The sequence below is a fragment of the Cydia amplana genome, chromosome 3 (assembly GCF_948474715.1).
Source record: "Cydia amplana chromosome 3, ilCydAmpl1.1, whole genome shotgun sequence".
In the NCBI taxonomy this organism is placed as follows: Eukaryota; Metazoa; Arthropoda; class Insecta; order Lepidoptera; family Tortricidae; genus Cydia; species Cydia amplana.
The window spans coordinates 3821706-3840405 of record NC_086071.1 but is presented as its reverse complement, the minus strand read 5'-3'; the positions used below and the strand labels follow the sequence as shown (position 1 = coordinate 3840405).

At 38.4% G+C, this 18700-nt stretch overlaps 1 protein-coding gene across 2 annotated transcripts in view; it reads left to right on the top strand.

The window, feature by feature from the left end:
• The window catches only part of LOC134662393 (DNA repair protein complementing XP-C cells homolog), a 153443-nt gene that overhangs the window by 129931 nt on the left and 4812 nt on the right, over nt 1–18700 (top strand). Inside the window, exons 2-7 of one of the 2 annotated variants that reach the window (XM_063518607.1) lie at nt 8681–9120; nt 10048–10160; nt 11739–12006; nt 12607–14184; nt 16574–16824; nt 17540–17781. In XM_063518607.1, the coding sequence (XP_063374677.1) occupies nt 8751–9120; nt 10048–10160; nt 11739–12006; nt 12607–14184; nt 16574–16824; nt 17540–17781 (2822 nt within the window). In that variant the 5' untranslated portion in view covers nt 8681–8750. Of the gene's footprint in view, nt 1–8646; nt 9121–10047; nt 10161–11738; nt 12007–12606; nt 14185–16573; nt 16825–17539; nt 17782–18700 lie in introns of those variants that run through there. The other variant, XM_063518606.1, reaches the window with a different exon arrangement.

Below are 18700 nucleotides of genomic sequence, written 5' to 3'. Positions count from 1 at the left end.
CATTAACGTCGTTATTGTGACGAGTCGCTTTCCAAAAGTTCCGCCCGCTCGTACTGGAGGTGTATTCAAATTTAAGAACACGCAAAAACTAGATTTGTTGTTGATATGACACGAATATGACGCGACTCGAAGGTTAAAGTTGGGATTGTTTAAATCTGATAATCGTTGAGGACTCCGACAACATTCTAATGCTCCCTGCAGAAGTTAAAATTTTCTCTACAACCTTGAAGTCAATAAGCGAATACTTTCATTATGCCAGTTAATCATGGAAGCTTTAATTAAAGCCCTGAGAATCATAGCACAGTATAGCCAAATTTCTACATCCTTACACAGCTTTATTAAATGATAACAGGAGATAAGCGGCACCTCAGAATTAATTAATCCACTCAGAGATTGCATCTAGACGCCGCGAAAAGCCCCGCTGCCCTTCCCCCTCCCCCACTGCCAGGGTCGATCCGTTTCCAGCCACTTAAACTTCACGCGGAGCGCTCTAGCTTCCGTTTTAATTACAAAATTAATTCAAAATGTAATTAAAGTTAACAATAAGGCAGCAAACAATTGAAGTTATTTATGTTAGTTTATGCTTTATGGAGGCGCCTAGTTGGAAATGCGATTTAGGTACTTGAGAGAGGACTTGAATAATATCATATCTCGTATCAAGCGATCATCACTTAAGTCATCAGTTTATTATAACATCCATCTGTTGTCGGACACTTTCTTTCATCTTTCTGCAGAGAGGGATAAAGAATAAAATAACATATATACCTACCATTTCCTGTTCATTTCAGCCGAAAGTGTCCGACGAAAAAGTAGAAAAAGTATATACTTACCTATGAAATAAGTAGGAATGAAATCATTGAAGGTGAATCACCAAACATGTGCCTAATTAAATGACATAATATCTGGGAGACCGAGCAAAGCTCGGAATAAATATAAGAACTCGAAAATGCGCGTTTTCCTAGAGATAAGACCAAGCTAGATCGATTTTTCGCCCCCCGAAAACCCCCATATAGCAAATTTCATCGAAATTGTTAGAGCAGTTTCCGAGATCCCTGAAATATATATACCTACATATAAATAAATAAATATACAAGAATTGCTCGTTTAAAGGTATAGATAAGATTAGGTATGACATGTATATATACAGGGTGTCCCAAGAAGTAGTGATATACTGAAGCTGGGAGGTAGAGGACCTAGAAGAGGCTATCTGAATCACCCCCATGTATGTTCCGCGATTTTTCGTATTTTCGGAGTTATGATTTTTTTTAATTTTTCACCTATCGCCGAGTACGATGAGATTTTTATTTATGGTGACGTGAATAATTGCGGTAGATGCTTGATTTTTTTTGTGTGCTAAGCTGATAGATAGGCCAATTCAGTATGGTAACATTTACTAACGTTAGATCTTTGAATGGAATTAAAAAAATCGCGGAACATACGAGGGGTGTTCAAAATATTCTCGGTATGAGAATGAAAACAAACAAGTACGAAAAGTTTGATATTTTTATTTTTCAATATACTCCCCCCCTATGTTCATACACTTAAAAGATCGATCAATTATTTTTTTTAATCCCTCGTAAAAATATTTTTTATCTTTCGTGTAAAAATGCTCCTCCACTGCCGCCTTCAATGCTTCATCGTCAGAAAATTTATTTCCACGCAGATCCTTTTTAAGATTGGGGAGCAAAAAGAAGTCGCTGGGGGCTAAGTCCGGACTATACGGTGGGTGAGTAACAGTTTTAAACCCACATTCAACAATAGCTGCCTTGGCAATATAAGCAGTATGGACGGGGGCGTTGTCATGCAGAAGCAGAATACCTTTGGTTAACTTTCCTCGCCTCTTTTCTTTAATTACATCCTTTAATTGACGTAGAATGTTAGCGTAGTACTGTCCTGTGATATTTACACTTTTTTCTTTATAATCGATTAGTAATACTCCTTCACAATCCCAAAATATCGTGGCCATGACCTTGCCAGCTGAAGGGATGACCTTGAACTTCTTGGGATGAGCTGAACCCTTAATGTGCCACTGCATGGACTCTTGTTTACTCTCTGGGTCATAATGATGAACCCAGGTTTCATCTCCAGTAACTATTCTTTGCAGCACCTCATCAGGATTTTCACCGCACAGGTCAATAAAATCGGAACAACAAGCTACACGCATATCTTTTTGAAGCCGAGTCAGCATTCGCGGAACCCATCTTGCACTTACTTTTGACATATTAAGATGGTCATGTATAATATCATGTACGGTACCAATAGAGAGATTGGTTACTTGTGCTATAGATTTTACCTTCACTCGACCATCTTCCAATATAAGTTTTTCCACTTTATCAATATTTTCTTGTGAAGTAGCTACTACAGGCCGGCCAGGTCTAGGGTCATCTTCAATACTCTCCCTTCCGCGTTTAAACTCGCTTGACCACTTTTGAATGGTAGATAAAGAAGGAGCAGACTCACTGTAAACACAATCCATTTCCTCTTTTATGGTTTTTTGATTTTTACCCTGTTTTGTCAAGAATTTTATCACGCATCGATGTTCTAATTTAGTTAACATTGTCAATTCGCACATGATGTTCATGTTTGTTCAGCAATTGCAGAAAAACAAAAGACTATCTCGGTTCGAATTATACTTTTTTTTAATGTCAATGAATAAACCTTAGCGGCCAGTAACGAAAGAAATTTTAGAAGAGGTCGTAAGATATCAATACCGAGAATATTTTGAACGCCCCTCGTACATGGGGGTGATTCAGATAGCCCTCTAGGTCCTCTACCTCCCAGCTTCAGTATATCACTACTTCTTGGGACACCCTGTATATCTATAGTCAATCGATTCCAATGCTGTTCCAATAATTAATCACTTTCAATTTAAGTTACATGCATAAAAGTGTGTTGGCGTATGCTTATATTTGCATGGTTAAATGTGGTAACACAACGGAATCAAGTACCTAACTTAAGATTCTTAACTAGTAGTTTATTTTTTTGAAATTCACCCTTAAGGCAAGGCAAGGCGGTAGATATAGATCCTGCCTGAGGTCCTAGACTATAGTTCGTTTTTTTAGCATTAAAAATAAGGTAAACAATTTTGATGTGTCTTTTAATTGAAAAACACATTTTATAAATAAGTTATGGTAAATATGTAACAATTATGAATCTAATACGATCTTTTATAGTCTTCTGCTTTCATAAGTAATAGTTATTGATTTAAAAAAAGTGTTTTTCAATTAAAAGACATGTCAAAATCGCTTACCTTCTTTCAAGTTCTTTCTAATGCTAAAAAAAACGAACTACCTATAGCATAAGAAACGAAAAATTGTGTTTCGTAAGAATACTGTTTTCAGTAGGTACATTAGAAAGCTTTCTCGTTCTATCTATTATTCTTTATTTAATGTTTTTAGCGGGGAATCTACTGAGCTTTAAGCGAATACAAAAGCCAAGGCCAGATTTAAACTGCACTTCTATTAGGAAACGTTAAAGAGCCGTCATTGCAGCATTGTTAGGGTTTCTTAGCCAAAATAGCGATAATGAAACCCTTACAGTTTTGCCTTGCTGTTTGTACAGTCAAGTGTATAAATATGGGTGCATACAACATACTTACTCAAAAATATGTCCCACTAAGTATTGTCATCCTTTGGGTACGAAACCCTGTCATTCTAAAAAGGCTCAACCGATTATTATGTTCGATAGCATCATATCAATTAGCGGACGGGACGTCTGCTTTATGACTTTCTTTACAAATTATATAGGTACATAGCTATATTTTGAGTAACCTGGCATAAAGACAGACAGACGTACAGCCGGCCTAGCCAAGATGACAATCGCTAATAAAGTCCCATAGTTCTTAATTCTCTGACGTAAGAACTATGGGACATATTTTTGAGTATGATGAGTGCATAATTATTTTCAAACTTTAAGTACTGGCCGCGTAGCCAACACGCCAATCGCTTACGCTCCGTAGCGATCGAAACGTCGCTGTCGCATGCACTAATACGGAAGAGTGATACAGAGCCACAAAGCGTTTCGTTGACGAAGCGATAGCGATTGTCATCTTGGCTAGGCCGGCTGTACATCTGTCTGTCTTTATGCTAGTTTACTCAAAATATAGCTATGTATATAATTTGTAAAGAAAGTCACAATAATCGGTTGTACTTTTTTAGAATTACAGGGTTTCGTACCCCAAAGATGACAATAGTTAGGAACCATACCTACTGGTTCCAAATCCAAAGGGTGACATCTTCTGCTATTTATAAGCCGCTGTCTGTCTGCTGCACCTCGAGAACTGTAAGCAATACATATGTACATATTATGTATTTGAAATTTACACAATGTGTGTATTTTTAGCTATAACCTACAATAACAAAATAAAATAAAAAGTAACTATATAGGTACTTTTGTATGATGGTTAAACATAACAACCTCTCGGTATGATAACAAAAATTATTATTATTACAAAGAAAAAAAAACATGTCGGAAATAAAAGTGCGATGTTACGGAACGCAAGGAGCTCCTAGTCCGACTCGCACTTTACTACACATGAGTTCATTAAATTAACAATACATAACCCCGATTCAAATTGGGAAATGATAGTCATGTCACTGTGCCTGTCACGTTCTCGAGTGTATTTGGTCACAAGGTACCTACTACCTACCATCTGTCCTACTTTATCTACTTAAATGCGAAATAATAGATTACGTAGATTTATTCAAAGTTTTATCCTTTTCAATCTCTATTTTTTGAGTCAGTGAATAACGTTATTTTCTCAGGGCAATAGTAGTTTAGCCTCTAAAGCCCCTTTCGCCTGGATTTCTACTATTTTTGTACGTACCAACCTAATATTAATGGCACTATACGAAATTGGATTGGATGAAAATAGTGTCGCTGGATAGGTACGGATAATAACTTAGCGGTAGTTCAGCGAGGTGCATTAGTAAACGCGAACTTGCGTGATTGACAGTGTTATTTCAGACTCTAACTAGGGTTGCTACTATAGAATGTAGCAAGAGATATGCAATCTAGAAACAAGCACTTTTATTTAGACGCGCGTTGTTTCCTGTTAGGTACCATCCTTCTTTGTTAAGTAAGTACCTTAATCATACATCTAGGGTCCAAAATGTACCTAGATATAAATAGTCAAAGTCGGCTGTCATCTTGGCCACATGGCTTTTAGAGCTTGTTTTAACATTGATTATTAAAAGTGTTATGTGCGAGTTTTTGCAAGGGAGTTTTGGCAGGATTTGCAACACATTTGCAACAATGTACATAATAGAAAATCCCTTAATGGTGCTCTCACACTGGCTGTTCCCTCCTATAACGTTAACGTCGCGTGATTGGGAATATGACTTTGTTACTTTGTAATGGCTCCTCTACACGATGGGCCAACGCCGGCCACTCCAAGGGACGCAGCCATGCGGTAGACTGAGATAGCAATATCACTTACTCCCTCTAACGCATAAATGCGTCCCTTAGAGTGGCCGGCGGCGTTGGCCCATCGTGTAGAGAAGCCATAACGTAGGTACCAGGGATGTTGCGGACGCCGATTTTTTGACATCCGCGGATGCGGATGCGGATATTTAAAGGCTCACATCCGCGGATGCGGATGTCAAGATTAGGTACTTAGAAAACGTCAAATATTACATTTTTAGTATTTTTTTATTAAAAAAAAACGAAACGTTTAGTATTTGAGCAAGAATATAGGTGCGTTATATTTAATAAACAGTAACTAGGCCGACTTTTCTGGATCTAGACGATTTCGTTATAGGTAATGACGAAATTACCTAGCACTTACGCCGCCGCTAAGACGTTCCTGCACCGATTTGTTCGACATCCGCATCCGCATAAGCACCGCATCGATTTTATGCGGATGCGGATGCAGATGCGGATGTTGAAAATAATGCGGAAGTTCCGCGGTTGCGGATGCGGATGCGGATGTTCGCAACATCCCTGGTAGGTACCTGCTCTCGAGGTATTAAAGTAAGCATTGGAACATTCAAATATATTTACTTATGTCTCATTTTCCTCAGAAAATCTTTAAATTTCCACCTTTAATAATAGCATGAACTACTTGTCTAATAAAAGGTATCCTATACCTATCTATTTATAGTACTACCTACCAATGGACTGTGCCTATAAGTAGACTAACCATAAAAACAGCGATGCGATCGCGACACTCTAAAAGCTTTCATGACGAAGAGCGGGATGAAGCCGACCGCGTCACCGAACTGATAATAGTCGCAGTTCGATCCCGCGATTCTAAGTGGGTGTCTAGATGAGGGTAGGTACCTATATCACAGACGAGCTGACTTTTTTCAGAAATCCAGAGCCTGAATCTTTATATTTATGGTCACTTAATAAATTCAGATATTCCGTAGGTAATCATAGAAATTTTTCCATAAAAAAAGTAGTGTCCGACTGAACCTGGATTTTTTGCCAAAACTGAAAGTTCGGTTTAAATTGTGGCCACTATCCTACTATTTTCCGCACCATTCGACATAAATATCGTATATGCACAAGCGAAATGCCCGGAGAGTAATTAATAATCTATATCCACTTTAGTCACAGTCCGTAGCGGCAACATTGCCATCATACTTAAAAACAAAAACGCAAAGAATTGGGTACCTACGGTTCAAAATCAAATGACTAGAAAGGAATGGCAAATGGTTAAATGGTTAAAATCATATTAGTACTTTTAATTTGAATATCGCTCTCGCTCATCCACTCTACTTACAGGCCATTACAGGCAATAAAGCTCTGTTGAAAAGCACTTAGCAGGATTGGTTTGATCCATTTACCATTCTTTAAATAAACACAAAACATTTCCATTGCGATGAAGTAAGAGACGGACCAAGATTATTATGCATGGCTTTTGCAATGACAAAATGGGAAAATGTCATCATAAATGTTACATTTCTTTGAAATTATGACGTCTATAATGACACGTTCTCCCTAATATATTCAAGTCGGTGCAAAGTTAGCTTAGACGAGTGGTGCTACTTATTTTCCAGAAATCGTTTTTTCCAAGTTGTTTTTGCCATTTGCAATTTTCACCAGTGTTTTCACCACATTATTTTTTCTCAATAGCTTCCTTTCCCGAAAGCATTTTTAACTATTCGCATATTTTTAAAATGTAGGTACCTATACAGGGCGCTTCATGTAACAGGAGCAATAAATTAAACTGTAGGCTGGGCTATAACCGCGATAATCGAATTTCGCAAATTGCGGGCATTTTTCTCTGTCACTCTAATTACGCCTGCATTGGAGTAAAAGAGAAAGATCCCCGCAATTTGCGAATTTCGATAGCCCCTCTGTACTCCTCAAACTGACATGTAATATGAATTATTATGAATATACGAATATGAATATGAATATGACCAACATTTGTTCAGCAACTTTTGAAAATAACTCATGTTTTGATTTTTATTACACTTTAAAGTTTATTCACACGCAATGTACTGCAAATTTAGCGTGACAAGTAACGTTAAACACACTGATGTCAGCGTACATTGAAGGCAATATTTATTTTGTATGAAAAAAATTAAGTCTAAAGGATTCATAATTTTTAAAAGTTGCTGAACAAATGTTGGTCAGTTTGAGGAGTACAGCCTTTAGTTTAATTTATTGCTCCTGTTACAGGAAGCACCCTGTATAATATATAGGTAAGTATACAAATCAGTGGCCTATTTAATAAAGCCAAAATAAAGCTTATACCAGTTATAATTTACAAGCGGAAGTCACTTTCTAACACAGGGTTAAAAAGAGAGTTCCGCTTGTAAATTACAGTAGTGTTGCTAACCCGCGATTTTTCAAATTTGACGCCTTTTTCTACTGACAAGATTTCTTTGACCAACGCGACGCGACCTTGGTGCGGTGCGATAGTGTGTTATGACTATAACAACACGGATTATATAAGCTGGCAATCTTTGATGGAAGCGTCAAGTGTCAAATCTGACGGCGTCAAATAGCGATGTGACGAGTCCACTTTCTTTCAATTCGAATCATTCGAATTGATTCGGCCGCTGATTCGAATTCAAAATCGAGTTGACTCGACTCGACGATTCGCGTGGTTCGCGACAAGGTCACAGGCACAGGCGCGGAGCGAGTTGAGACGGCGAGTTACGCGGCAGTTGTTGTAAAAAGAACCTTCAGGGCACGGAATTAAGGTTTATTTTTGAATGGCCATACTAGCAGTGAACTGGAGTTGGGATACTTGGGATGGCGAATCAAGCGGCAGTTGTTGTAAAAAGACCCTTCGGGTCACGGAATTAAGGTTTATTTTTGAATGGTCATAGTACCAACTCGAGTTAAGACGGCGAATCGAGCGGCAGTTGTTGTAAAAAGAGCCTTCGGGCTACGGTATTAAGATTTATTTTTGAATGGCCTTAGTAGCAGTGTGATAGCGTTGACTCGGCTCGGCGAGTTGGCGTTGGCGATTCATTCGCCGAGTTAGCTAGTGGTCGAGTTGATTCGAATTGCCAATAGTCTTGATTCGAATTAACTCATCTGTAGGCTGATTCGAATTATTCGAATCAGATAACTCGACTCGCCCATCGCTAGCGTCAAATATTTGCGCGCTCTCTTTGCTTTGTTACGGACACAAATATTTCATAACATTTTTTTTGTTATTATTTGTATTTGTCAAACGACCATTCTTTTTTCTACGATTTGCCGGGTATTTTAGAAATAGACAAATAGTTGATATTATTCACTTTGATTTGTCTATAAGTGTTATTTCGTACAGTATTCAATTATAAAACATGCCAACGACTCGGAAAAAAGTAATAAAAACCGTTTACAAAGATGAAAACGATAGCGAGCCCGAGGAAACCGGAGATTTTAGCGACTCGGGGTCCGATGCCAAAATAACAGACGTCTCCAGCTCAGAGGACGAGGAGCAAGCCGTGTCGTCAGGAGAAGAATTTGAAGACAAAGATCCAAAAAGTAGTAAAGCAAAAAAATCGGCACCGAGTAGAAAGCCGCATTTTGCGAAAAACTTCATTAAAAAGATTCGCGATGAACCTCAGGATGGTTCGGATGAAAATGCTCCTGCCATAAAAGCATTTTCAGTGAAGGATCTAACTGATGCTGATAAGCTGCTGCCTTCTTTCCTCAACCTATCAGAAAGTGGTGAGTTCACATATTTGACCTGGGGTCTACCGCGAAAACCGAAATTCGTAAATTGCGGGGATCTTTCTCTTTTACTCTCATTAAGACGTAATGAGAGTGACAGAAAAATGCCTACAATTGACGAAGTTCGCTTTTATAGCCTACGCTTTTGAGCGTTAGTGAAAGTCATTGTTTCAGCTTGGATAAAAATGCTTTTTTTATGTCTAGTTGTTCTCATGTATAGGTAATTCTCATGAAATTTTCAACAGAATCTCATGAAATTTTGGGAGTCAATCGAGATTTTTTTTTTGTAGATTCGAGAGGTTGTTAGCTCACAGAGTCACTAGCTTTAACTCGCATGTTGAAAGATTTAGTGCAACATGTTTTAAATGCGTCAGATATTAATTTCAGGTTTATTTTTGAGTGTATTTAGAACCTTCAGATATCTTCAGAAAAGCAGGTTGAAGGTCTGGCCTAGTGGGTAGTGAACCCATAGACTAGGAATCCTCTAGACGGAGTTTAGAGCAATTATTTCATGAAACCGATGCTGCCAAAAATACTGGGGTGCGGGGGACGAGGTGAGCGAGTCCCGTGCCGTGATTGGTACGTTCAAAAACACGGACGTCACACAAAGATACTTTGACTCAAAAATGGAGTAAAACTACCATATATTTGTGGCAGAGGGGGTAGCGCTACTATGCTCAGTCTGGAGGATGTCTTGTCTGTGACTGAACCTAAAGCTGATGGGCCTGAGTTCGAATCCCGGTGATGAACACAGATATTTGTTCCTGAGTCATGTATATTTTCTATGTACCTATAACCTATATGTATATAAAATAGCTTAGTACCCATAGTACAAGCTTGCTTAGTTTGGGGCTAGGTCAACCTGTGTAAGATGTCCCCAATTAAACAAGGATATATTTAACAAAGGCATTAATTCATTTACAGACAGCAGTGAAGATGAATCTCCCAGAAAACCACCGAGTATACCTGCCAACACCACCTTCTCATCAGCCAATGATGCAGACAGCGACCATGAAACGAAAATGGAGTATCAAGATGTGAGCATTACATGTTTAGGTATAAGATTTTTAAAATGGAGTCCCGCTTAAAAAAAAAAGAAAATAGATGTTATATTGTCTTTCGGTAGATGTCGCTATACGCAACCCTAAAGGCGTTTATGCATAAAGGAATGAATGGAAAGATTTGCAATATCCTGGTAGGCTTCCATAGCTCAATTGGTTAACCCTTAAACAGGCCTGACGAATTTTTTACTTTTGATTACTGATTCGGGTAGATAATAGCGTTAAAATAAAAGTAATTTCTTGTTTTTTTTTATTATCATTAATTCAATAAAAAAAACCCGGTGGTTTTTATATGTCCTCTGCCCGTTAAAAATGGTGCTGCGTGGCACATATATGGCCACTGTCTTGTTAGCCCTACAGAGTAGTTTTAAGGGTAAGTCACGTCTTCACAAGTAATCGATAAAATAATTAAGATAATAGAGTTCGCGCGGATATCGTGGCTCGTAAGATTAATCGTTGAATAAATATTTAATTTAAAAACCAAAGGAAAATATAATATTATTGCGATATATTTTTCTTAGTTTGAATTACTTTTGTACTATGAGGGTTCATTCAGAGTAATGAATCTTACCCTTAAATGTCATGTAAACTCCCTGCAGGGCAGAGGCCACTTATAAACCACTCGAACGTGCCCCAGACGGGCAGAGGGTTCATACGAACCACAAACTTTTAGATCGAATATTTTATTAGAAAACAATAACTAAGGTAAGTTATGACTTACTACACATACATTATCTAATAATCTACCATAAAAATCCAAACAAAATACTTACAGTGCTAATTGTTTGCCTATTTTCTTGAATGACTGCTGAACTATTTATCCAAAAATCATAAAAAATATATATTTGAGATCCTTACAATGAGCGCTTTCATTTGATATGTAACACGATATAGTTTGAAAAACTTTATTTTTTAATTTTGTCATTTAACCCCCCAAAATGGCCTCCTTGTTTAAAATTCATTTATTTACGTTACACGTCCATCTTTGGGTCACAAACTTACATATGTGTAACTTAATTGGTCCAGTAGTTTCGGAGAAAATGGGCTGTGACAGACGGACGGACAGACAGGCGAGTAATCCTATTAGGGTTCCGTTTTTTCCTTTTGAGGTATGGAACCCTAAAAATTAAAAAAATTCAGTGTCAAGTATTTGTGTGCTCATACTTTTTATTATAATTAATATAACTACTAGTACATAGTGTAGGTATGTATACATACATATAGAAAGAATAATGTGCTACTCTGAAAAATCAGTCCCAGGAGACTAAGTATTTATAGACAAATGGTTGTCCACTGTCCTTTTTTTTATTAATAAATTCCAGCAAAGCAAATTACATTATTATGATAAAAAATCTAATTTTTATCTTAAACTATGATAATAATGTAACTATTTAAGAACAAATTTGGAAGAAATCCCTCTTTGCATCAAACAGGAAACATTCAAACAATATGCATTTTAAATGTATCCATTGAACTATTATTTACTATCCTCTTTAAGTGTTTAATTTTGCTGGCTGGTTACTAACTTACTAATCAATGTCTAATTTTTTCAAGGTATGGTCCAAAAACGTACCTGACAACAGTGAAGAAATTGCGCAAAAGACTTTCAAAGAATTGGAAATCCACAAAACAAAAGTTGAAGAGACGAAAGCTTCAATCCTCAATTACACGGCCAAGAGCTCCTCCGAGGCCTTTGATGTGAAGGATCTGTTGGCTCAGGGAGAGGATGTGCTACCCGAGCCTAAACAAGAAAAGAAAAGTAAAAAAAAGAAGAAACATAATGACAGTGACTCGGAAATGGAGGACTGGGAAGAGGTGAAAGGTAATTTCCTATTTATTTATTCAAAAAATGTTGTAGATGGAGCCATTTAAATAAGTCTAAGGTGTTGAAATGAACGTTAAACATGCTACACCATCTAGCTAAAGTGTCATTCAATAGAACTTGCTAACTATGTAAACAAACCGCCATACTAAAATTGTCACTGAATGTCAATTTACTAGTAACTTTTGTTTACATAGTTAGCAAGTTCTATTGAATGACACTTTATCTGAGAGTAGTCAATTGTACAAGTTTATGTTGCAGACTTGCAGGTGTAAGATAAATGTCATACATACAAAATACTTAAAAGTAACAAACAGTTAAGTTAATTGGAAGACCAGTTTGAAGCAGTACATAGAGTACAGTCAGCATCAACTAGATTGTGATGGCCAAAGTGGTCAAATATATCGTTACACACCTTTGTTACCACAGAAATCAAAATGACATATTTGGCCACTTTGACCATCCCTATTTGATGCTGACTGAACACCAAATTACTTAACTATAGACATGTGACAATTTACACTAAATCTCAATACTTATTACTTACCTTGAGCTATTCCTAAAAACTAATTTAAGATAAAATATTTTCAAAAATTACAGAGTCAAAAGCACTTCCAGCTTCCGGATTGCAGGTGGTCGTAGACTTCCCCGATGTTGCCCACAGGAAATCAAAAAAGATAGACGTTGAGATGATGATGAAAAGAAAAATGAACCGAGTCAAAAAAGAGTATCAAGTGTACATGCACAAGGTTCATGTTCTGTGCTGGTTGGGGCACGGGAATTATGTAAGCTCAGTTTTAAATGATCAGGAAATAATGAGTGCCGTATTATCGTTGGTTCCTTCAAAAGAATGCTACCCAGGTGAACGAGTTGATGTGAAGTATGTTGAACAGATAACAAAATGGTTTAAGAATAAAATAACTTTAATACAAGATAAGCATGAAAACAAGTTCAAACCTAAAGCGCCGCCTCTTAAAGATATCTTATTAAAAGAGATTAAAAACAAGACGGTTTCAACAAAGAAATTCATGTTCTTTATTTTTGTCAGTATGTTAAGGGCGCTCGGCCTCCAGTGTCGAGTCATGTTCAACTTTGTGACATTGCCAATTAGACCGCCCAGTTCCGAACTTTGTTCTCTTTCTACCAAACCAAAAGACGAAAAGAAGAATGTGGAGCCTAAAAAAGAAGATACAAAAAAATCAGTTAAAAAAAAAGGATGCACATCTAAAACAAAATCAAAACAGAGCATAGCACAAGTTGATGGAAACTATGATAGTGACATGGATGTGGATGATAACTATTATAGTGACACGAACATTATGCAAATTGATGGTAATGATGATGGTAATATTGAAACAGCAAAAGGTCGTAAAACTAGACGAAGTAAAACGGCTATAGCCTTGGAACTCACAGAAAAGGCAGAGGATGTTTCACCACCTAAAAGAGCAAGAAGAAGTGTCGCCATTCCCTCAAACTCTGAACAATTAAAAAATGTATCCGAGGATAAAACTCTACCAAAGAGAAGAAACAGAAAAGCCAGTGAAGATAAAGCTAAGGCCCAAGAAACAAAAATAGTTAAAGTAGACTCTAGTAATAAAGCTTCAGCAACATCTAAGACACTCTCTTTAAATAGACGTGGAAAAGCTATTAAAGAAACTAAAACTGAGACGAAAGATAGCCAAAATGAAATCTCAAAATCTTCACAAGAAAAATCAAGTAAAAAGACAACCCCAAGACCAAATCAACCTGATCCTCCAAAAATTGTTGTTACTAACGAAAATAACAAGGCAGTTAGTAGCACATTCTTTGAAAGTAATAGCAATACTGGGCCGACTAAATCTACAACACGGAGCCGATCAAAAACTGCCGACGTAAAAAACGTGCAAGATTCTAAAGGTTCTGTTAATAAACCAACTAAATCCAGATCAAAGAGTGCAGGCACTCCTGAAACAAGTAAATATTTCAAAGGCAGTGAAAAAACAATAACTAAAAAAACAAAAAAGGCAGCTAAAGATCCAGACGATGAGCTGAGAGTGAGTCACAGGGATCTCGTGCCGAAGACAAAGGCATCTCCTAAGAATGATGTGACTTCTACACTGATTTCAATCATGAAAGACAGAATGGAAGAGTCACTGAATAATGCTAAAGTGGTTAAGAAGAAAACGCAAACTGTAAAAGGTAAGTTTTAGAACTGTTTACTTAGAAATTAGAATTATGAGTAAAAACATTTTCTCCAATATGCTCGGAAATGTTCACCTTATTGTAGCAAAAATAGTACCGGAAGTACTTCTTTATTGTCAAACTCTAATTTAAAAAAATAAAACTATCGCTGTCCTGTTCTAGCGGACGGGAAGTAAAAAAACACTACAGTAATAACTTATTACTGTAGTGTTTTTTACTTTTTAAAAATAAAAAACGCAAACAGCCAATTATTACAGCCGCGGGCCGCGTCTACACGACCCGATCAGCTATCATTTCAAGCTATAGGATAGAGTGAGATAGTAATATAAACGACCTTACATGTCTCGTTCTTACAAGACCGTTGTGCTCGTGTATGATCGTGCGAATACTGCTTAATAAAATCAAAGATTATTTATATTTTTTTAAGGATCTCATCCGTGTTCATAAAGCTTATATTGCACAATTATAGTTTGACATAGACAGAGAGAATCATACTATCTTTGTCTTACACCAGTACTAGAACCCAAAAGAAAAGGATGAGTATAGTTATTTTTGTTCTTATTTACTGACAATTTGCTTTGACCAACTATATTTTCAATGAACGAATATTGAATGGTACTGAATTGAATGGCAGAATAAGTTTGTGCCTTTAACTTTTAAAAATAACGAGGGAAATTGTTTTTGACGTTTTTGATGTGAAGTTTCGATTTGAGTGATGCTCGATGCTTAAATAATTATTATTTTACTTTATTTCCTCGCATGTTTTGGAGAAAAGCACTATATATGCCTCGGCAGGAATAGCAATTCGTGGATTCGTCTTCTTTGTCGGACTCCGCTACGCGTCGTCCGACAAAATCGAAACTCATCCACGAATTGCCCTTTCCCGGCCTCTGCAATAATGTACTATTAAGCGCCGAAGGTTAATCCTTAATACACTTTTACAGTACATATGATGCTACTTTCCCGAACTAGTGCGGGAAATAGCACTTTCCGTATGAATGTCGAAAGTTTAAAGTGCCATGTACCTACCATGCCAAATGCCATGTGCCAATTATGTACCTACTGTAAAACGTTGTACGATATACGTGCGAATAGGTAATCCCGCAACTCGTATCGATTTAAAACACTCCCTTCGGTCGTGTTTTAATTTATCGCCGCTCGTTTCGAATTTCCTCTTTTCCGCACTTGTATCGTAAATAACTATTACAGTACATATGGGGCTACTTTTCCGCACTAGTGCGTAAAATAGCACTTTTCATGCGATGTCGAAACTTTAATGTGCAATATGTACTGTAAAACGTTGTTCGATACACGTGCGCATAGGTAATTCGCAACTCGCAACTCCCTTCGGTCGTGTTTTAATTTATCGCCACTCGTTTCGAATTTCCTCTTTTTCGCACTTGTATCGAAAATATCTATTTTTTAATGACGAAATATGTTGCGGACGGCGAGAAAGGTTGCCAGAGCGTCCGAGAATGCACTGAGCTGAAGTTGTCTACAGAATGATCATAATAATCATAATAAATGGTTGCTAGCTCGCGTAGGTCAACTCTGCAACGCACGCGTCTATAGGCTGCGATGTCCGCTTACCATACCGTACGGTAAAAATGATAGTCATTTTTTAAGCTCATAACATCACTTGTGTGTTTGTTTTTCATGCGGTTTTCACTTATCAATAGAGTGATTCTTGAGGAAGATTTAGGTATATAATTTGTTAAGGTTTTGTGTAACCCGTGCGAAGCCGGGACGGGTCGCTACTCGCTATATAGTATGTATTCGTTTTTTCTTCACTATTTTGTCCATGATTTCTGTTCGTATAACAGACACAACAAGTATCGGCAATTCGGCACCGAAGCTGCTAAAATTTTAAAGTGTAACATTCAAAGCATTATTTTTAGAGATGCAACGGATAGTTGTTTGGCCGGATACCGGATACCGGATATCCGGCCTGGACACTGGCCGAATATCCGGTATCCGGCCGCCGGATATTCGGCCGGCGGAACTATACCTATATTTTGAGTTTTGCAGGTGCGCGTCGTGCAGGTTTCGACCTGTTTCGTAGTGAACGTTCGCGCGGACACATTTCTAGGATCGTAACGAGTTTTATCATGTCATTACGTAAATACGTAGTAAGTTCGTTTAAAGTTACAAGTGCGCGCGCGTATTTTTGTGTAAACAAATAAGTGTATTGTGTGACATTGGTTACGTATTCATTTCTATCTGTGTCGTTAGCATTATGACCGTGACTGTTTTTTAGATTCCATTTTTACCCCAAAATGTGTTAATTTTACTATCCGGTATCCGGCCGGATACTAAAATAACGGCCGGATAGGCCGGATACCGGATAGTAACTGGATATCCGGTGCATCTCTAATTATTTTAACAGGAAAATCAAAGACAAACAAAGGCGACAGCGACTACGAACCGGAAGCAGTGAGCGACGACGATTTCAAACCGACCAAGATCAGTCCGAAGCCAAGTACGAGTCGCAAAATCGACCGTCGAGTGCTATCCACAGACGACGAGGCACCCAGAGACAAGACGGACGTGTGGTGCGAGGTGTACGTCGAGGAGCTAGAGCAGTGGATAGCCGTCGATGTGGTCAAGGGGCAGATTCACTGCACAAATGAGATTTACGTAAGCTTTGCTGGGTGATGACGATCGTACATCGACAAACGCCAAACGAAAAGAAAATGGTGACAGATGCTATGAAAAGTCATGTGACTATGTATTTACATTTACAGACCTACATTAGTTTAGTATGACGTTTTCTATCAAACGATGGTCATAGCTAGGTTCCATGTATGGTCTAATTTCTTCTGCTCTTTCACTTAGTCCATCTCCTATACTTTCAGAATGTCGGTTTATGAGAGTTTGACTCTTAACCTTTTGGACGCCAATGACCGATATATACGCAGGTCCAACGCCAAAGACGTATTAATCGGTCATAGACCACAGAGCAACATAGACCTAGGTGCATATGCATAAAGTTCAATTTCAGTTTTGACACTTCGGTGACGTGGCGTCTGAGAGACAGCTTTTGTGTTTGACACTTGGAGGATACAACTAAACGGAGTAGCCATTGACAGGCTTTCCCCTCTGTCGAAAATAGGCGGCCAACGGTCATACACAATGTATGGACTGACGTTTATCTGACATGGCTATTTTTACGTTACGCATACATTTGACGTTCCCCTCCCCCGCAAAAATCGGCAGACTGTTTTGTACAGAAAATTACAGACATGGCGTCTCCGTTTGATTATATCCTCCAAGGTTTGACACGGCGTCGAAAAGGTTAACAAAACAAGGGAAATAATTACACATACACATTCAAAATGTGATTTCACCACAGAGCCGAGCAACCCACCCTGTATGCTACGCGGTCGGGTGGGACAACAACAGCTACCTCAAAGACCTCACGCGGCGCTACGTGCCTCACTGGAACACGGTCACCCGCAAGCAACGCGCCGAGCCCGTGTGGTGGGACACTGCTATTCTCCCGTGGAAGGGACCCAGAACGGCTCGGGACAAGGAGGAAGACGAAGCTTTGGACAGGATGCAGTTAGATGCCCCGCTACCTAAGAGTATTGCCGAGTGAGTCATGTTATTAGAGATGCAACGGATAGTTGTTTGGCCGGATACCGGATATCCGGCCTGGACACTGGCCGAATATCCGATATCCGGCCGCCGGATATTCGGCCGGCGGAACTATACCTATATTTTGAGTTTTGCAGGTAGTGAACGTTCGCGCGGACACATTTCTAGGATCGTAACGAGTTTTACGTTTTATCATGTCATTACGTAGTAAGTTCGTTTATAGTTAAAAGTGCGCGCGCGTATTTTTGTGTAAACAAATAAGTGTATTGTGTGACATTGGTTACGTATTCATTTCTATCTACTGTGTCGTTAGCATTATGACCGTGACTGTTTTTAGACTCCATTTTTTACCCCAAAATGTGTTAATTTTACTATCCGGTATCCGGCCGGATAGTAGGTCACTATCCGGTATCCAGCCGGATACTAAAATAACGGCCCGATAGGCCGGATACCGGATAGTAACCGGATATCCGGTGCATCTCACATGTTATCATGTTTAGTATTACTGGATTTAAAGCTCATCACAAGTAAACAACAGCTGAGCCCGTATGGTGGGTCACCGCCGCTCTCCTGTGGCGGGGACCTAGGACGTCTCGGAACAAGAAGGAAGGCTGCTGTGTATAAATAATTATTTCTCAAACATGCAATGAAATGTCGTCGCTCCGGGCGTTATATCAGGCTTCGAAGTATCACGTTTAGGGCGGAGCAACTCCAGAGAACTGTAAAGGAATTTCATACGAAATTGAAGGCCTAGGCCGGGAAGTAATTTTTTTTTAAATTCTAATGTACATGGGGTCTGTGTCCATGAACAGGCTAAACAGCCGAATTATATTTTTATTTTTAGTGAATGAATGGTTATCGGACCAAAATATCCGTGTTAACGCCTGTTATACACGAACGTACTGATATTAATACG